This window comes from Sorex fumeus, unplaced genomic scaffold, assembly GCF_029834395.1.
Source record: "Sorex fumeus unplaced genomic scaffold, SorFum_2.1 ptg000037l, whole genome shotgun sequence".
Lineage (NCBI taxonomy): Eukaryota > Metazoa > Chordata > Mammalia > Eulipotyphla > Soricidae > Sorex > Sorex fumeus.
Window position 1 is genome coordinate 42106579 of NW_026606094.1, and position 19358 is coordinate 42125936.

Here is a 19358-nt window from a genome sequence, read left to right on the forward strand (position 1 = left end):
CCTCTTTTTTGACTGCACTTCAGTTCACAACATGAACAGTTTTGCTTTCTTCCAGATAGCCAGCTCACACTTCTCTTTCCTGAAGTTAACTGGAAAAAATAAAAGTTTTTTTTTTTTAAAAGGGATTGCCTGATTAGATCCATCCATCCAGGATAGCTTCCTATTTGTTATGTCAAATGGTGTGATAGCTCATTATACTCACACACTAAGGGGATTAGTAACGACGAAGGATATGGGGATTTTATTTTCAAATTCTGCTCGTCACAATGAGCCATTCGCTGAAATTTTTTTGTCTTTTGTTGTAAACCTTTCACACACACATATATACACTTACACACACATATATACACTTATGAATTTTGTTTCAAGACTGCTATTTTGTTTTTGACATTAGCATTTGGGTAATAAATGTTTGAGAGTTTTAGCCCTTATAGGTAGAAAGCATGGAAATTTCTTATTGAAGTGGGATTTCTTAAATCTGATTCATTAATTCAGTGCCTTGTGGAACTCTGCTATTTGGCTGTTTCTGAGTGAGGTGACTGTAAATAAAGTGGTATAAAGGGTAGACATCATCCTTCCTTGCCAGGGATAAGGAGATACTGGTCTCAAATGCATGGTCTGTATGGAAGAAAGAAGCTCTCTTCAAACCTATGTGGGCATATTGATAGATTTTAAAATTATCATATAAGCTAGGAACTAATTAGCAAGGCATATGTTTGTGAATGTAATAAGGCATGTTTTCATACAAGTAAACTGTTACCAAGAAGTCTATTTTAGTTTAATGATTGTTTCTTACTTGTATTTTGTCATTTGCTGGTGGATGACAAAATGGTAAATATGAAGAATATAACAATGTTTTTGCAAAATATTTTAAATTCAGATAATATATTTGAAATTCTCTCCCTTCTTTAGAATTAGAAGATTGCTGTGCATCTGTTTTAATGATAGAATGCTTTAGAGAAGCTGGTTTTCCACAAGTGTTTAGTTTAGCCCTGATTTTAACAATGAAGAAGTTTGCCATATTTGGATTCATTAAATGAACTCTACCTTGTAGCAAACATATTAACATAGAAACCTTCGTGTAAGGTGAGAGGAAGGCAATAGGACTTCATAATGACATGTCATTGGATGACACATGTATTCTGGGGAATGTATTGTTAGGAAAATTTATTGCATATACTTATGCAAATCTGTATAGTAGCATCTTCTGCACACCTAGTTAGAGTTAGCTCCAAGTACCTGATGCTGATTTACACATCAATATGTGGCACGTGGTTGTACTTGCGATAGATTGTATAACAATTTATCCTCCCTCACTTGCGTAGACTCACAATTTTGGAGTAATTTTGCTTCCTAAAATTAAAAATAATATTTTCATTCTTATTTTTGCTTGACCTGATAACATGAGGTCTACAGACAAAATCATTATAGTATATATGATTTTATGAACTCATTGAAAAATCAAGTCCTTTTTTGCGTGTATTTGCTTTTAGAGGTCACACTTACGTGTGCTTGGGGTTTACTTCTGGCTCTCTGTACACAGTGATCACTCCCGGCAGGGCTCGGAGGACCCATGTTGTGAGCTGGGAATTGAACTCAGGTTGGCTACATCCAATGCAAGCATTCTGTCTGCTGTACTGTCTCTCTATACCACTAAAGCTAATTTTTTAAATTTAATTTTTTAAATTTTTTTTTCTTTGAGACCACACCCAGCTAGCTGTACTTAGGGTTCACTCTTGGCCTTGCTTAGGAGATCATATCGGGTGCCGGGAATTAAACCATTGTCAGTTGTGTGCAAGGAATGTACATTACCTGCTGTACTTTTCCAGTCCTCAAGGTTTTTTTAAAGTTTTGATGATATACTTATAGCTCTTCTTTGCTCTCATTGTAAAAAATTTATGTTTAGTCTCTGCTAATCCCTGTCCTTCCACCCCTCCCCCAGTAGGTGTGCTACAAAGTTTTACTTGAAAGTAACATCTCTGGGGGTCCATATTTAAAAACTATCTCCATATATTTTTCCATAAATATAGAAAAAGTCAAACTGTTTTATCTGATAAACTATAGTTTGCTATGATAGTGCAAAGATCTTGATTAAGTAGTAGACTGTAGGGTGCAAGTTAGCTCCCAGGTCTTGCCCAAACCATGAGTTGTTTGTAGGGTTTATGCTTCTTAATCCTCAAAACGTCCTCGAGAGTACAAAGTTCTTTAGTAAGAACAGCAAAGTCTTTAGGGTTTGGGAAAACAACAGGGCTAGATTAAAAAGTGGAAAACAAGGTACGAAGTCAGAAAGACTAGAATGAGATGGGGTTAGGTGATGCAGAAAAATATTGTGCAGAGATATTGGAAAGGGAATAGGGAATCTAGTGGAATAATGTAAACAGAATTTTGAAATGTTATATAATGATTTTTTCTCTATATTCATTTTTATGCATTAATTTTGGTATTGCATTTTTAAGTTTTCACCATTTTTTATCATTAGCCTAGTCTGGGGACACTACTGACAATATTTAACCTGGAGGTGTCAGCCTAAGAATTTAGTTGCCAGTCCCAGAGATTCAATGCTGCATAGATCAACATTGCTCTGGCCACCGCTACTAATGCTGGGGAGCTTTGTAGTGCTGGGGATGAATTTCGTACCTCTGGTGTGTAAGGCATGTGCTCTGAACTTTTGCACTACCTCTCCTGTTCTCATTAGCTTTTCTCTACACTCTACTCCAACTCCAGTTTGGAATAAAGTAAAAGTATTAATATTTAAGATATATGTGCCATGTAACATTTTATATATATTCAACCGTAGACAGAATGAGGGACACAGTCATCTTCTCTAGCTATTAACTGCTTCTGTGATTACCCATCAGTTAAAATGTCCATATGACTTAGTTCAACTGATTTTTTTTGTTTTTATTAGTAAGGCAACTGTCTCTAAGATATCCTTATGTATTATTTAATTGTTAATAGTTCAAAATAATCCTACTTTTAGTCAGTGCTATGATATAATGGCATTCAAGAACCTCCTTAGTAGTCTAAGCCTTAGGTTTTTCAATTTAGGGATAATATTTTCAGTGTCAGCCCTAAGCAGGTATCAGAAGAATGATTTTAAAGAAGTTTCTATGTTTTTACTTAAGCTGGTGTAGCTTTTAAAAGCTTGGCCTTTTGTTGCATATTGAAATTAGAAATGGACATGTTTTCGAGAATAATAAAGCAGTGAGTTTACTGTTGTTCAAGTTTCAGTGAAGAGTTTTGAGTTTAATTTCTTTCCTCTTTTCCAGATATGTGTCACAAAGATGTCTACACGGAACTGCCAGGGAATGGACTCAGTGATCAAACCCCTGGACACAATTCCTGAGGATAAAAAAGTCAGGGTTCAGAGGACCCAGAGCACTTTTGACCCATTTGAGAAACCAACTAATCAAGTCAAGAGGGTGCATTCAGAGAACAATGCTTGCATTAATTTCAAGACCTCCTCCACAGGCAAAGAGTCCCCTAAAGTTAGGAGGCATTCCAGCCCCAGCTCGGTAAGTGCAGTCTTCTTGTTTATGAGTGGGTTCATCAGTGGGTAAACACAAGGAATATTTCTCTTATAGCATCAGCATGCTGAGCTCAAGACAGCAGGTCACTTTATCAATGTATTACCCTGGATTCTCTCTCGGGGTTGCTTAATGTTTTCACAGAGAATGCTAGAGAGACCGATGGAGAAGGAGGATTTTAAGAAAGAAAAGGGGGAGGATGGGAAGAGGAAGGTGAGAGGAGAAGGGAGGAAAAAGGAAGGGGACAGAAGAAAAAGAAAGAAGAAGAGAGAATGAGAAAGAGTGAGTGGAGAGAGAGGGAAAGAGAGAACACTATATACAGATTCTTTATTCATCATCACCCAGCAAGCAAATAATAAATTATTTAACTAAATTTTGGAACACTTATTTTTCCCTGTTGTTTTTAATTAGCTCAACCCTCCTGGAAAGAACATTAAATTTAATTGTTTGCAAGTCTTAAGGATGGTTTTAAATTTGACATATTCACGAATAACTCATTTAAAAATAATAGTAAATTTGTTTTTCGTCTTATTTCAGTTTGTTTTCATTATAAAAATTTATAACTTTAAGGGCTAGGCATTAAATTTGATTCTTGAAGTAATAATCTGTATATCAAAACAAAATTCTCTAAACAAATTAAATCAAGGAAATCTACCTTTGACCTAAAAATCTACAAAGTTTAGGGGCGATTTGCTATTTTTAACTGTAAAATTTTACTGGAATATGTATTTTAATGACTATCCTGTGTTTAGCATTGTTCAAAAATATATGGATCTCTGAAATTAAGTTATTTAGTCATTGTCATATATAATCTAAATGTTAAAATTCATTTGACAGAGATGCTCAGGATAAGAGAAGCAAGCCAGGAAGATTTTGATTATATTATCTTGCTAAAAACATGTTATTTCATAAATTTAAATGTTAGTTTCATATTAAGTGGCTAAGACATCAAGAATGTTAACTACTAGAAGGGTTTTGACACTTCAATTTTGTAACATTATATGATATTTTATAAATCTTGTCACATTTTATGTTAGTGATGCTGTAGTAAATATTATTGATGCAGTATTTGTGGGGAAAAAGACATCTGTCATATTGTTTACAATTATAAAAGTGGGGGCCCTTCTATATCACAGTTATGTCACTGACTCTTGGGATAGCATTTAGATTTGGTAGGATCTGAAAAAAGGAAAGGAATTTCCATGTTTGATTAAGTCTGAATTGTAGGAATATAATGGATACATATATGATTATAGAATGTGTATGTATATAACAGAATGACATATATCATTCTATATTGTAGAAAAAGAATGATATATATCATTTTGCTATACATATGAATGATATGATATATAAATATATACATATATTCATGTAGATTCATACATATTTGAATTTTCATATATATGAATCTATATAAATGATATATAAATGATAGATATATTAATGATATATATAATTCTCTATGCAAAATGATATATAATTTTCAAAGTAAAGTTATATTGTTACTACATATGCACATCACAAAAAAGATAAATAACAGTATTTATTAAAAGTAAAAGTTGGCATTTCATATGTGCAGTGATGAGACATTGTTCTTTTGTTTTTGGGTATTTAGGGTCTTTCATAATTCCATAGAAATCTCAATAGTGTTTTTATTCTGTTTCCCTGAGGAATGCCAAAGAAAATTTAAGTTATTATACTATCTCTCTGGTCCCACTTTCCACTATCTTATGTTTAATCTGACCAAGTCATCTTTGGCTTTTTTTATTCTTCTATTGAGCTTACCTGTTATATATTTATTTCAGCAACTGTACTCAGTTCAGTTCTATAATTTTTGTTTGCATTTTATCTCTGTCTTTCTCAATTTTTCTTCTATTACTGTCATTGCAGTGGTCATTATTAGATAGTTGCTTAAAATTCTCTTTCAGGGTGTCACAGAGATAGTAGAGAGGGTAAAACTTCTTGCCTTGTACCTGTCTGACCCTGGTTTGATCCCCAGCACCCACATGATTTCACAAGCACAGGCAGTAATGACCCCTGAGCATAGTGGGAATGGTCTTGAAATAAAACAGAAAATTCCTTTTAGGTAATTTCCTTAGCTTTCTTTAGTTTAGGAATTATTCTTTTCAACAAATGTTTGTTTTGATTTATCTTTGGGGTCAATTCCACCATTTTCTCATTATATCTCTTGCTCTGTTATGATATTTCATGAGTATTTGAGATTGTAGTCTATTTTAAATGGAAAACAAATAATTTTTAGTTTAATTTTAATGGATACCTTTTCTCCTTTTATCCCACATTTTTTCCCCAGTGGACATTACACCCATCAGTTCTTGGGTCTTCAGGGTCCACTTCCAGTGCATTCACCTTGGTGATACAGGCCTGGAGTTTGGTGCTCAGGCCTGGTGGTGCATTTTTTCTGAGGCCTGGCAGTTTTTTTTGGCATGATGCTTCCTGAAACACTGTGTGGGTGGTTTAATTCAAGAACCACAGATGTGATGCAGCTTTGGCCCAGTGAGGTTAGAGATACTTTGGTCATCTTGGCAGTTCTAAGCACCTCCAGGGCCACACCTGGGTGCTGGGGTTGGGATGGTGGTGGTAGGGAGGCTGCAGTGCTGCATCTGGCAATGCTCAGGTGATCATGTGGTGACAGGAATCAAACCTTTGGCAAATGCCAGACTTGCAGCCTAGCTGTACACTACCCACATAAAGCACCTTAGCAGTTAGACCCTGTAAATAGAAAGTGCTGAAGTAGACTTCTGTCTGGGGAAATCAATGAGAGCCTGGAAGTATGATTCAGAGTGACGACTGCTGTAAAATAGGTATGGACGATGGCAGTTAATGTGAAATTAACCTGCTTTTATAATTAAATTTTAGAAATTATACATCAGGTAGCATGATTACAATGATAATAGTATTGATGTACAAATTTACTGTCCCCACCACCATTAAAGTGCCCAGGACCCTCATCCATCATCTTTATGTTACTATTAGACCCTTTTTTGTTTCCCCCACCCACACTGTTTGTTTTATTCTCTCTCACTTTGTGAAAGTAGAGAAAAGAACTTTATTTCATGAACTTTAGAAAAACTGTCTGGGCTACATCCTTCTCTTAAACTACTTAAAAAATAATTTTTTAAAAAAAATAAATAGAAAATACAGTTAAGATACTCAAGATTGGTAATTGATGAAACATGTTTTGATATTGCTTTAAGTAATTAATAGACAAGTTATTTAAGATTTAATCTTATTTGAAGCTGAAAAAATAGGAAAAATAATATACTACTACAGTGAGTCTAAGCTAGAAGGTGGTTAAATGATCTTTATTTGAAGATTTATATAGAAAATCCAGAGGAATCATAGGAAGTACTACACAGAATGAGACAAGAGGATAACTAAATAACAGGTTTTAAAATTCACATACAAAAACTAAGTAGAAACCTTTAGGAAAAGAAAGACAAATAGTCTTGGAAACTGGTAAATCAAATGACTAAACATCCTTCTTACCCTGATTTCAACATTAACTTCACTTTATAGTAACATATTCATTAATAAGGAGAAATTTCTCTTTTAGAAATAATCCCACTAACAAATAAGGAAATTAGAATCACTATTTGGCTGTCTTTAATGAATGAATATATCCAGGCCATGATGGTTAATACTTACTAGCATTATCATATGTTGATAGAAGTATACAAAACCATCAACAGAATTTAACCTAAATCTGAGCAAGTTTAGATATAGTCACTAATTTAGAGGGCACAAAGAAATCTATTAATATTTTCTCCACTGTTTTCTCCTATGTGCAAATATGTTTTATCTCCTATTTTCTCCTATGTGCAAAATATTTTCTCCTATGTGCAAATATGTTTTATCCACATTTTCCTTAATTATAGTAAATGCATTTAATTACATTAAATATATTGTTTGGGGGGATTTAAGTACTGATCATAGTGTGAACAGTATTATTACTGCAGGAGCTTCCTAGAGAGTTCCTAGATGTTTCTCATCCAATCAGATGAGAAACACAACCAGCGACAGGTCAAGAAAGATCTTGGCAAAAAGCCTGCAAGTTGGAAGATGATGAACTCATGTTCTCAAAACAGCTGGGGTATTTGGTGGAGGGAGGTCATTGTTGGTGGCAGGACTGGAGTTGGAACATTGTACTCGTGAAACTCCACCGTGAATAACTATATAAACCACAGTACATTAATACTTCATTTTTTAATGTAAAACAAAATGGCCAAATCAAAACACTCATCTTGTCCTCTATAGAGAAAAAAACAGGAAAGAAATAAAGAAAAAGCTGTGGACACCAGAATGTCTTCTGTGAGCACAGAATGAACAATAAAATTCCCTCATGGGCTGATTCACTGGTACACACTTTTCTTATTTACAAATTTAAAGGTGGAAAGACAAATTGCGGATAAACTTATATTTTAAACTTAAACTTTAGACTTTGGGATAAGAACTATTGGCCTTAAAAAAAAACATTGGTCTTTGAACTGATTTTTCTATGTTTAAAGGTCTTTGTTTCTTTTTTTGCACAACCTTTGGATTTTCTACCGTAATTACCTTTTCAGTGATTCATAGTTAATAGAATTTTAATCAGAAAATTGAGGTCCTGTATTAGTTGGTAAAGCCATAAGACTCCCCTGAAACAAATCAGCATCAGACAATCTCTTTTTCTTCTCCCTGTGGTTGTCCTTGCAGTTTTCCATGCTCTAATCCAGTCTGGACTACAAGATCTTTTAACTGCATTCAGAGGATTGCCTTTGTTTCTCTGAAGTGAATTTAGTAGTTTATCTGTTTTAGGCCTTATTGCTCTAATTCTGAAATGATTAAGGGATGGGCCCATTGACTCCTATTTATTTCTTCAGATTTTCTTGGGCTTCATTTTCATGCAGCCTGACTCTTCATCCTGATTTCCAGTGTGCTCAGTGTCTCAGTTGGAACCTCTTCTGAGGACTGTAATTGAGGAGGGGCAGACAGGTTACTGTAGAGGGAAGGGAGGCTCATTCTTAAAGCTTTTCTAATTAATCATTTGTCCTTAGCTTCTCCTTAAAATTAAACTTTCCAGGCAAAATCCAGTTCTTGGCTGACATGTCTTACTGGTTTAAAATCTTTGTCCTATCTAGTTATTTATTTCTTCCATGTGTGTCCCCACCTCTAAAATCTTGTTTGTATCTGGTTTTCAATCTTGTTCTTAATTCTTTTTGACTTTGTGAGTTACAACTTTGCCATCACTTTAGTACAGATTGGTGAAGGTGAAATATAAATACATCTCTTCAGTCTATCCTTTTGAACTAGAAACTTCCATTATTTCGCTCCTATTATATTGTTGCCTTTTGATACTCATTCTTGAATTTATTACAAGTTTTTCCTTTCCTGATACACCCTGCGATTCTTTCTAACATATTAAGACCCTTAACTACTTTGTGGATAAACTGATTTTCTTTCTTTGCGTTTTATAGGTTTTTGCTTCCATTCAGCATACCCTGAAATAAAGGTCTTTGCTCTGTCTTTCTTGGACAGAAATTGGTCCTTTTTCTCTGTTGGCATGATGCTACAATATTTTGTCTTTTTCAGTCAGAATCCTTTCTCCTTACTGCCTTTCTGTTCTCTTCTCTATTGTTACGGGATATTTTATTCTCTCTCTGTTCTTTTCTTTTTGTGTGTGTGTGGAAAGGCTAATTTCCTTTTCCACGTTAGGCATAAATGGAGACAGTAACACCTCTCATGTAACACCATTTTACATCCTGTTCAACAATGTATGGGTTTGATCATTTCATACTGACTGCCTTAGGATTTCTAGGGACATAGCTTTTGTTATTCTTAAGGATTTTTAAAAGCTGGTGAGCATCAAAGAGTTCCTTTATCCAAGGACCACCAAGATTAATGTCATTTATTGTTATTTTTAAAAAAGTATTACTTATCTTGAATAGGCTCCAAGAGCACAGTTAAGAAAGTGAATAGAACTGGGGCATTGCAACTGCAACGTGTAGAGGAAAGCAGAATAGCTATTCTTTTTGTTTGAAATAGTATGGTAGATGCTGCTGCACTCTGATACCACTTCCCTATTCTCTCTCTCCATATGTGTGTGTATTCTCTCTCTCTTTCTCTCCAGAATATAAAACGCATACATTGCTTATGGCTAAAACCAAGAAATTTAAAGTTTAATTACCTAACTGATGGACATGTTTGTTTATGCTTTCTGTTTTGTCTGTGTAGTGCACTTTAAATTAATTTTAATTTTAATTAAAATTACAGCCAAAAATTTAAAAAATGTGATTTTATTCAATTCATTTATTAAAGGATTTTCTTTTTTTTCTTTTTGAGTGACACTTGGCGATGCTCAGGGGTTACTCCTGGCTCTGCACCCAGGAATCACTCTTGGCAGGGCTCAGGGGACCATATGGGATGCTGGGGATCTAACCCAGGTCGGCTGTGTACAAGGCAAACACCCACACCACCGTACTGTTGCTTGGGCCCCTGTTTATTTCTTTCTAAGATGTTTTGATTGCCCACTCCCCCACCTATCCTCCACCCCAACCCAGGTAGCGTTTAAAAGTATCACTCAGGAAAACTTTTTCCTTTCTGCCACCTTTTCTGATCTGCCCAGGCTTTTCACTAGCCAAAACTGTTAAGAGGACTGTAGGGTATGTTTTGTCTTACTGGTCCAATTCAGAAAATATTTTGTTGATTATGTAATCATAAGCTTAGCTTACATCACATTTATTTTCATAAATTCACAATTGGATCAAGTTCCTCTCTGCATTCCAGAAATTTCTCTAGATTTGCTTCTTTCTATCTCTAGAAAAATATACATTCTCTTCTAGACTTCTAATTTGGAGGAAGAGAGAAGAGAAACACTAATCTGAGAATCTTCAGATCTTCCTTAGAACTCTCATTTGAATAGGTTCCAAGAGATTTGAATCTCTAATAAAGATACTTATATCTTCATTTAGAAATGAAGATATTCATTCTTGGGGATATCATGTTAGCATTGCTTACTTCTTGTAGGGACTGGAAAATTTCTAGATGGAGCCAATGTTAGTTTGTTACCATAGGTGATTTCTAGATGTTTTCTTCTCTGTAGAATCTAGATTCATTTTGTTACCAGGTTACCCATAAACTCTGAATTTCTGCATGGGGCTCTCTTTAACAGGATTAGAAATGCAGGGTGATAGAGCTTTCAAGATTTTTTAAGATCATATGCAGAAGAAAGATCAACCAAGTTAGTAGCCAGAGTGATAGTTCAGTGGGATGCTTACCTTGATTGTGGCCAACCTGACACCATATCTGGTCCCCTGAGTCTTCCAGGAGTGACCCCTGAGCACAGTCCCAAGAGTAAGCTGTGAGCACAGCTAGCTGTGACCCCAAATACAAATAAATAAATAAAAGGATGAACCATATCAGGTTTCACTGCAGAGCAAAATGAGTCAGAAAGAGGGGGACAGACATAGAAAGATTACATTCATCTGGTGAACATAAAGTAATAAAATAGGAGACTAACACCCAAGAATAGCCGAGATAAGTACCAGGAGGTTTACTCCATGGCTTGGAGGCCAGCTGCACATGCTAGGGGAAAAGGCAGTTCAGATAGAGAAGGGAGCACCAAATAAAGGGTGTTGGGAGGATCCTCCCTGGATGGGAGATGCATGCTGAAAGTAGACTTTAGACCGAATATGATTGCCACTCATGCCTCTTTTGCAAACCATAGCACCCAAAAGGAGAGAGAGAACAAAAGGGAATGCCCTGCCACAGAGGCAGGGTGGGATGGGGAGAATGGGGGGTGGGAGGGATACTGGGATCAGTGGTGGTGGAGAATGGGCACTAGTGGAGGGATAGATACTCGATCATTGTATAACTGAAACCCAAGCACAAAAAATTGTAAGTTTACAACTGTATCTCATGGTGATTCACTAATAAAATCTAAAAAAGAATGAGACCTCGTCTTGATTAAATTCTTCCTACCCTCATACCAACTCTCAAAATTACATTATAATGTAGTAAAAGTGATTCTTCACTTGGATTTCCTGCAGTTCAGAAGCTTACCAGAATCTCAGAGATGTTATAGATTAATATTAAAATTGATTTTGAATGAATTCACTGTGAAATGGTGGACTTATAGCTGTATCATAGCATCATTATAACATAATAGATTCATGCAGTTTATAAAAATAAAGTTCAGAAGCCCTTCCCTGCTTCGAAAAATAGAGTTTCAGTGTATGACAGACTTAAGCATAATTGGTATCTCTTTCATTTGTGTAGGAGTTTAAGTTTAGAAAGATTCTGTCTGTATGGATATGGTAAAGGAATAGGATTTTTATTCTAATGAACTAGGTTTCAATTCTAGCTTTGCTATTTGCAATAGGATTTATTATTACTATTTTTTAATGGATGGGTCACACTTGGTGGTGACTCCTGACTCTGAGCTCAGAGGTCATTTCTGGCTGGTCTTGGGGAATGACCAGAATATTCAGAGCTGTGGATTGTACTAAGATAAGACCAAATGCAAGGCAAGTGACTTAACCCCCTGTGATCTCTCTGGCCCTAGTTATAGAATTTTATATGCTGTTGTTGGGCTGGAGCGATAGCACAGCGGGTAGGGTGTTTGCATTGCACACGGCTGAACTGGGTTCAATTTCTCCATCCCTTTTGGAGAGCCCAGCAAGCTACCGAGAGTATCCCGCCCGTATGGCAAAGCTGGCAAGCTGCCTGTAATGTATTCGATATGCCAAACACAGTAATGAGTCTCACAATGATACGTTACTGGTGCCTGCTTGAGCAAATCAATGAAAAACGGGAGGGCAGTGCTACAGTGCTATATATGTTGTTGTGATTCTCCTTTATGTGCAGGGGATATGATCTAAGGATCCCAATCAGAGTTTGAAACTGAACCCTATTTTTCCTGTGCATACATACCTGTCATAAAATTTAACTTAGGCATAGTGAGAGACTTAATAAATAATAATAAAATGTAAGATTTATGACAATATACTGAAATAAAATTTATGTAAACATACATCCTTCCTCTCTTTTTCCCGTCCTTTCATCTCACACCCTCTCCCTCCCCCCTCCTCAGAATATCTTACTGTATGTTGTATTTACAAATTGCAGTTGACAATGGGTAACTGAAATTTTGGAATTTCCACTCATAAGTTTATACTTTATATCTCTGATCTTTAAGTTCTTCACATTCAAGTTGTGCTACTAATTTAACCAATCTCAGGATTTTATTTAGGCAATGTAAAGTGATATCTCAAAGTTAGGCACAAAGTAAACCCTTGCTATTATCTAGTGGTCATTGTTATTATACAAGTAATGATCTAGAGCTAGCAAAGGCTCTAAGTATTTCCTACATGACAGGATAGCAGACTCCTTTCAGCTGACATATTATCGCTTTTCCATTATTGATGCCTGTGTTCCCCTCCACTGGTTCAGACAATTGATGGTTTTCTGTAACCCTTATTCTGTTAAAAATGTATTAATGTTATCCCATCAAATTGCACATCGCTGTGCATGGAGTGCCTTTTAGTAATTCCTCATTAGCTTCTGTCTTTCAAGTTTAAACTCTAAGTAGATATATGGTAAGCAGAGAATAGAAACCCATAAGACTAGTTTACAATCATCCAGGCTCATTATCAATGAGTCTGGGATAATATACTATTGAGGGTTTGTTACATAATGATTTGAGCCAGCATCTTTGTTTATTTTTGATGATTGAATAAAATTGTAAGAAAAATAAAGCAAATCTAAGTCTTGAACATAAATTATCATTCATTTTCTTAGTCTTCTTATTTGATAGAATTTTAAAAAATTTTTTTAAAATTTTTATTAGTGAGCATGAGGTACAGTTGTAGACTTACAAATTTTTGTGCTTGGGTTTCAGTTAGATCACGATCACGATCACGACCACCCTGTTGTTCGTCGATTGCCTCGAGCAGGTGCCAGTAACGTCTTCTTCGTCCTAGCCCTGAGATTTTTTTTTTTTTAAAGTGCCATATTCAAGGCTTTTTCAGGGTTAGGAGAATGAGACCCATCATTGTTACTGGTATTTGGCATATTGGGTATACCACGGGGAGTTTGCCAGACTCTGCCGTGTGGGCATGTGTTCAGTTATATAGTGATCAAATACCCAGCCCTCCACCAGTGACCATTTCCCACCGCCACGGATCCCAGTATCCCTCCCACCCCCCATCCTCCCCATCCCACCCTGCCTCTGTGACAGGGCGCTCCCTTTTGTTCTCTCTCTCCTATTGGGTGTTGTGGTTTGCAAAAGAGGCAATGGGTGGCAATCATATTTGGTCTATATTGATAGAATTTTTGTCATTGTGGTCTAAATACTTGACTTTTGGACTCCTTTTTATGTATAATAATTACAGATCAGAACATTTTTGCATATATAAAATAGGAAACACACCTTTATGAGTCTAGTTCTTAAACTCATTCTGTGCTAAAGACATGCCCTATTGTCTAGGCCCACTGTTTTATAGACTAGAGCAGCATTTCTCAACCAGAATCCATATGACTCCCTGTGGGCTCCAGGATATTTCACAGGAGCCTGTAGGTGAAAATTGCATAAATAGGTTGCCCCAGCATATTATTAGGAGAAGGCCAAGTGGTAGGATGTAGGTGGGGGCACAGGAAGGAAATACATTTGGAAGGGGACCATGGTCATAAAAAAAGGTTGAGAAACACTGGATTAAACAGTTTTTGCTTTCATTTTACTGAATACTTTAGTCCTCGATTGAACCTAGTGTCTACAAAGCATGCATTCTTATCTATGAGCTCTATCCCCAGCCTAGAATAACTTTTAAAAAGGATTGTGCCTTTCTATGAAATTAGCATGATTGATAGGTAAATTAGAATGAATTTCCAGAGTCTGTCAATTTCACTGGGCAAACAACACTCATTGATTTATGATCAAATGTGACAATGAACAGCTTCCTTCCATCTCACTATTAATAGAAGATAGTTTTACTGTGGCAGTTAATGCATCCAAGTATATTTAATTAGATAAATAAACTACTTGTGCTATTAACTTCTTCCCTTACTCGATAATTCTTGTGGATAAATGAGTTTTTTTAAAATACATTCTCATTGTTTCTCTAATTAGTTTTTTCAAGTAGTAAGTGCAGTATGAGTCTGTATATTAAAACATTTGCATGAACCATGTCTTACAAAGCAGTGTATGAAGAGTGAAGCAACTCATTTTTAGAAAATTATTTGTGCCTTTTCAGGAAGTGAAAATATGGGCTTCAAATTTTCTCCCTATTCTCATACTAATTATTTTGTGTGGCAGTGTCTTGGTCTTGCTCTAAATATGCATTAGCAGTTTATCTACTAATAGCATAAAGGAGATAATTTTCTGCTTCTTTTTCCCTTTACGTACATTGGACTTATTCTGAAAAGAGCATAAAAAAACAAACGCAGAGGCTCCTTATTCTGATTTTAGATAATTTAGAGTGGAACTGTGAACATAATATTTTTCCCATTGAAGATCATATTATACTAAAGTTTAATATAGATTAAAAAATTTCTATTTAAAATTTGGGCTCAGGAGGGTGATGGTAAAGTGTGACATTTGCAAGCTGTTTCCTGGTGATGAAAAATACATGATATATAACCCACACGGGACTAGTCAAGAACATTTTGAATATAATTTTCCATTAAGTTTGACTTCCTTCAGTGCAACCCATGGTTCATATTCCTTATCTGTTTCTTGTGGAAAAGAACAGGTGGACCATTGCTTGTTGCAATCCGTCCTTACTATGTCTTTTGTTGTTCTTTCTTTAATTATAGTTAAATGTCTTTATTATATTACTTTCTTCATTTCTAATGCATACAAACATAAATTTTTCTTTTGTTATTGGTTTGGCTGCATCCCATGAATCTTAAAATGACATGTCTTCTGTGCTACATATTTATTTGTGAACTTTTCAGTTTGTTTTCCTTTGAACTCATGTGGGTAAACTATTTAGCTTTCAACATATTTTTTCAGGGCCTCCCCAGCAGTACTCCAGAAACTTGGGGGCCATTCTTGGTGAAACTTGGTCCACAGGGCCTGTGATTCAGTCACTAGAACCTGGAAATACTTCGCTGTTTGGGCCTTGCAGGACATCACAGATATGAACAGAAGCCTTCACTGCTACACCTGACTATGCTGGGGAGGTCATGTGGTGTCAGGACTTGAATTTGGGTTGGGCACATGCAGGACATGTGTGTCAACCCCTTTAGTTGCACCCCAACATTTCATTCTTATTTTGCAACTTACTGAATTTCGTTAAGGAAAAGTACCTTTTAAAATGCTTCTGTGGTTTTGCATATTGAGATATTCTTAATATCTCAATCTAGAGTCATTTTTCAGTGAATATTAAACTTGTGCTTAATATTGATATATATATTTTTCATTGCTTTTGGATAACGTTTGAATAATTAATTGAATAATTGAATAACATTAATTTAAATATTTAAGCCCAGGACCAGAGAGATAGCTCAGTGGGCTGACTGGATGCTCAGCATGCAGGAGTCTGGCTTCAATCTCCAGAACCACATACGGTTTCACTGGACACTACCTGGAGCAGTGTGCAAGAAATCTCAGTAGTAATCTCAGAGCAAGTCTATATCTCTCCAATTGTATGCTTGCCCTGTTGATGTTTGCTGTTGTATCATTTAATGTGGATTTGACAGTTTTATTTTACTGCAGCTATCAGTTGTTTCATATATCTCAAACATGTTATTTGTCTCAAAGTTGATTATAGATTTTTTTTTCTGCTTTTAAATTAAAAAAATATTTTCCCATTTTCTTCACCTTATTGTTAGGATTGATGTTTGGGTATCATGCACTTGGTTTTGGTGTTTGCTGCTGTTCTCACTTGGAATCATCGAATTTTAGACACACTGCTTGCATATGTGTTCACGGAATGGGGTGGGGACGAGTCACAACATTTTGTTTGCTGGTGTCACTGTGGTGATCACATTCATACTTGCCTAGGGTCACACTTTCTGACAGTGGTTCTTGCACATCTTTAGTTGCTTTCTTGCTATGGGTTGTACACTTTGGTTATGGTGCTCACATGCATTGGAGGTTGTGTACACTGAGGGCACCTCTGTATACGTAGAAGTCTCACCATACCCAGTATTACATTTCTAGTGGCATCATACTATTGAGATGACTCCCTTGGCCCATTCCTCTCATTCCCCTTCCCCCATTTTTTTCTGGTAACAACCATGCTTTTCACATATCTTGAGTTAAATGTTGGCTTGCCAAATGATTTGTTTGGGTTATTTATATTCTGTGTATGAGTGAAACCATCTGGTTGTTGTCTTTCACTTCCTGAGTTATTTTGCTTATTATAAACACTTCAAGTTACATTCATGTTATCTCAGAAGTTCACGTGAAAAAAAGTAGCTGGCTAGTATTTCACTGAGTGTAGCTGGTGTAGCAGTGCCTGTCTTTTCCTCTGATATTAGTATAAACTACCTACTCTAGATTTTCACTGCATTTGTCTTAGTATCTCATGGTTTTCTTACATGTCTAATTTAGGTGTATCCTGATTTTTTTTTTTAAAAAAGTAACCCATAAAACCATTCTAAGACTTTTGGTTGGTGAGTTCTGACCATGCATATTTAAGGAGTTTATTAATATTTGGAATAGAAGGTTTTATTATTGCCATTCCAGCTTTCCCCCATTCTTATTCTATGGTTTCTTTGTCTTTTCCTTCTGATGATTCCTTGATGACTGTCAGTTTCTTTCTAAGTGTCTCTGCACTGGGGTTTAGTTTCCTGTTTATCATGAGGTATATTTCAATTCATATATATTAAGCATCATCTCTTTTTGTTTTGTGCTGCTATCCACCGATCATTTTTAAACTAAACAGATTCTATTCTTACTCCACTTGGAAGTTTTGTTATTTTTATTCTTGTTTATATTCCTGCTTTTTTTAAATTACTTTTTAATCACCAAATTCATGTTCTTTAGTTTTTTTTTTCTTTTCCAATAAAAAATCTCTTCAATATTTCTTGCATCATATATCTGGTGTTTGTAAACCTCATTAGCTGTGGTTTCTGTGTTTCTCCATATTTGAATAATCATTTTTGTAGCCTGGAATATTCTTGACTGAATGTTTTAATTTTTTAGAATTATGAGTATGTCACTCTGCTCTCTCCTAATCTGAAGAATTTTTGCTGAGAAATCTGATAGCCTGATGATTGGAGTGCTTTTCAATTTTACATGTTCTTTTCCTTAGTAGACAATATTTTTTATATGTTATTGACTTGATAATTTAACAATTACATGCTTTGTTGTATATTCAGAAATCTGAGTGTTCTATTAATGTTCTGGATTTCTATGTTTATCTTTTTCTTTAGGTTAAAAAAGTTTTGCTGATATCTCTTTGACTTGGTTCTCTTTGTTCAGCACTTTGTTCTCTTCTCCTTCCTTCACTGTCTGGTATAACCAATATATTTTGTTTCCTCTTCTTAATGGAGTCTGATAGTTCTCTAAGAATTAAATTTTTAAAAAATTTTTTCTGTCTCCTCTTTGGTCTGAGTCACTACTGGAATTCATTATCAGTTTTTCTGAATCTTTCTTCTGAGAGAGTGAGCTGTTCTTTATGATTTTCATGGAGTTTTTTTTTTTATCTAGCATCTTTGAAATTTTTCTTATAGAGGCTCATTAAGCTGTGCTTGGGAACCCTTGGTGAGGCCTGCCTGGTGATGAGGGCATTATGGTTGGGCCTGACTGTTGTCAGGGGCCATCAAACCTACTCCCAGAGGTGCACTAGCATGTGCTCTACAGTTTGAACTCTATCCCCAACCCTTGGGCTGGAGCGATAGCACAGCGGTAGGGCATTTGCTTTACAAGCGTCCAACATGGCTGACCCAAGTTCGATTCCTCCACCCCTCTCGGAGAGCCTGGCAAGCTACCAAGAGTATCTCGCTCGCACGGCAGAGCCTGGCAAGCTACCCGTGACATATTCAATATGCCAAACACAGTAACAAGTCTCATGATGGAGACGTTACTGAGCCCGCTCAAGCAAATCGATGAACAATGGGAGGACCGTGACCATGACCCCAACCCTTATTTAGCATTGTTTTAAATAGCTTTAGTTTCCGGTGCAGAATTAACTCTCTTTATTATTAATTTTTAAATTTCTTAATTTTAAATTGTTATTTATTTTATTTATTTTATAAGTTCACTGTATCACTGTATCAGTGTCTTCCTGTTGTTTATCGATTTCCTTGACCAGGCCCCAATAACGTCTCCTTCGTCCTAGCCCTGAGATTTTAAAAAGTGCCACATTCGAGACTCTTTCAGGGTCAGGAGAATGAGACCCATCATTGTTACTGGTTTTTGGCATATTGAATACATCACGGGGAGTTTGCCAAACTCTGCCATGTGGGTAGGATACTTTTGGTAGCCTGCCAGGTTCTCTAGAGTAAGAACTAGATGATAAGCGCTTCCGGGAGCAGGGTTTTATAGTCTCTGGGTCTTGGTCGTTGATGGAATTACACAGCGTCGGGGGCAGTTGGTGGGTGTAATGCCTACATATTGGAAGATGGGGGGTCTGGGTGGAGGAGGCACCAGTCCCAATCCGAACAGGCTTGGAGATCTACGCCCCGGGTCCCGCACACCTGAGTTCCTCAGCCAGTTCCTTCATGCATGAGGCTCCTCCGAATGTGTGGAGAGTGGTCTTATGCATGGCTGTGGCTGGAACTGGAGGTCTTCAGCTGCTGGGGCTCTGCTCAGAGTGGGGAGGGAGACTCAACCTACCCTCCTCCAAGGGGCCCCGGTGAGGACAGCCAGGTGCAGAGGCAGGA

The 19358-nt window shown here is 36.3% G+C and overlaps 1 protein-coding gene across 4 annotated transcripts in view; it reads left to right on the forward strand.

Moving 5' to 3' along the window:
- The window catches only part of CDK14 (cyclin dependent kinase 14), a 710477-nt gene that overhangs the window by 161499 nt on the left and 529620 nt on the right, over positions 1-19358 (forward strand). For all 4 annotated transcript variants that reach the window (XM_056118543.1, XM_056118544.1, XM_056118546.1 and 1 more), the window contains one exon: positions 3270-3515. In XM_056118543.1, the coding sequence (XP_055974518.1) occupies positions 3270-3515 (246 nt within the window). The remainder of the gene's footprint in view (positions 1-3269; positions 3516-19358) is intronic.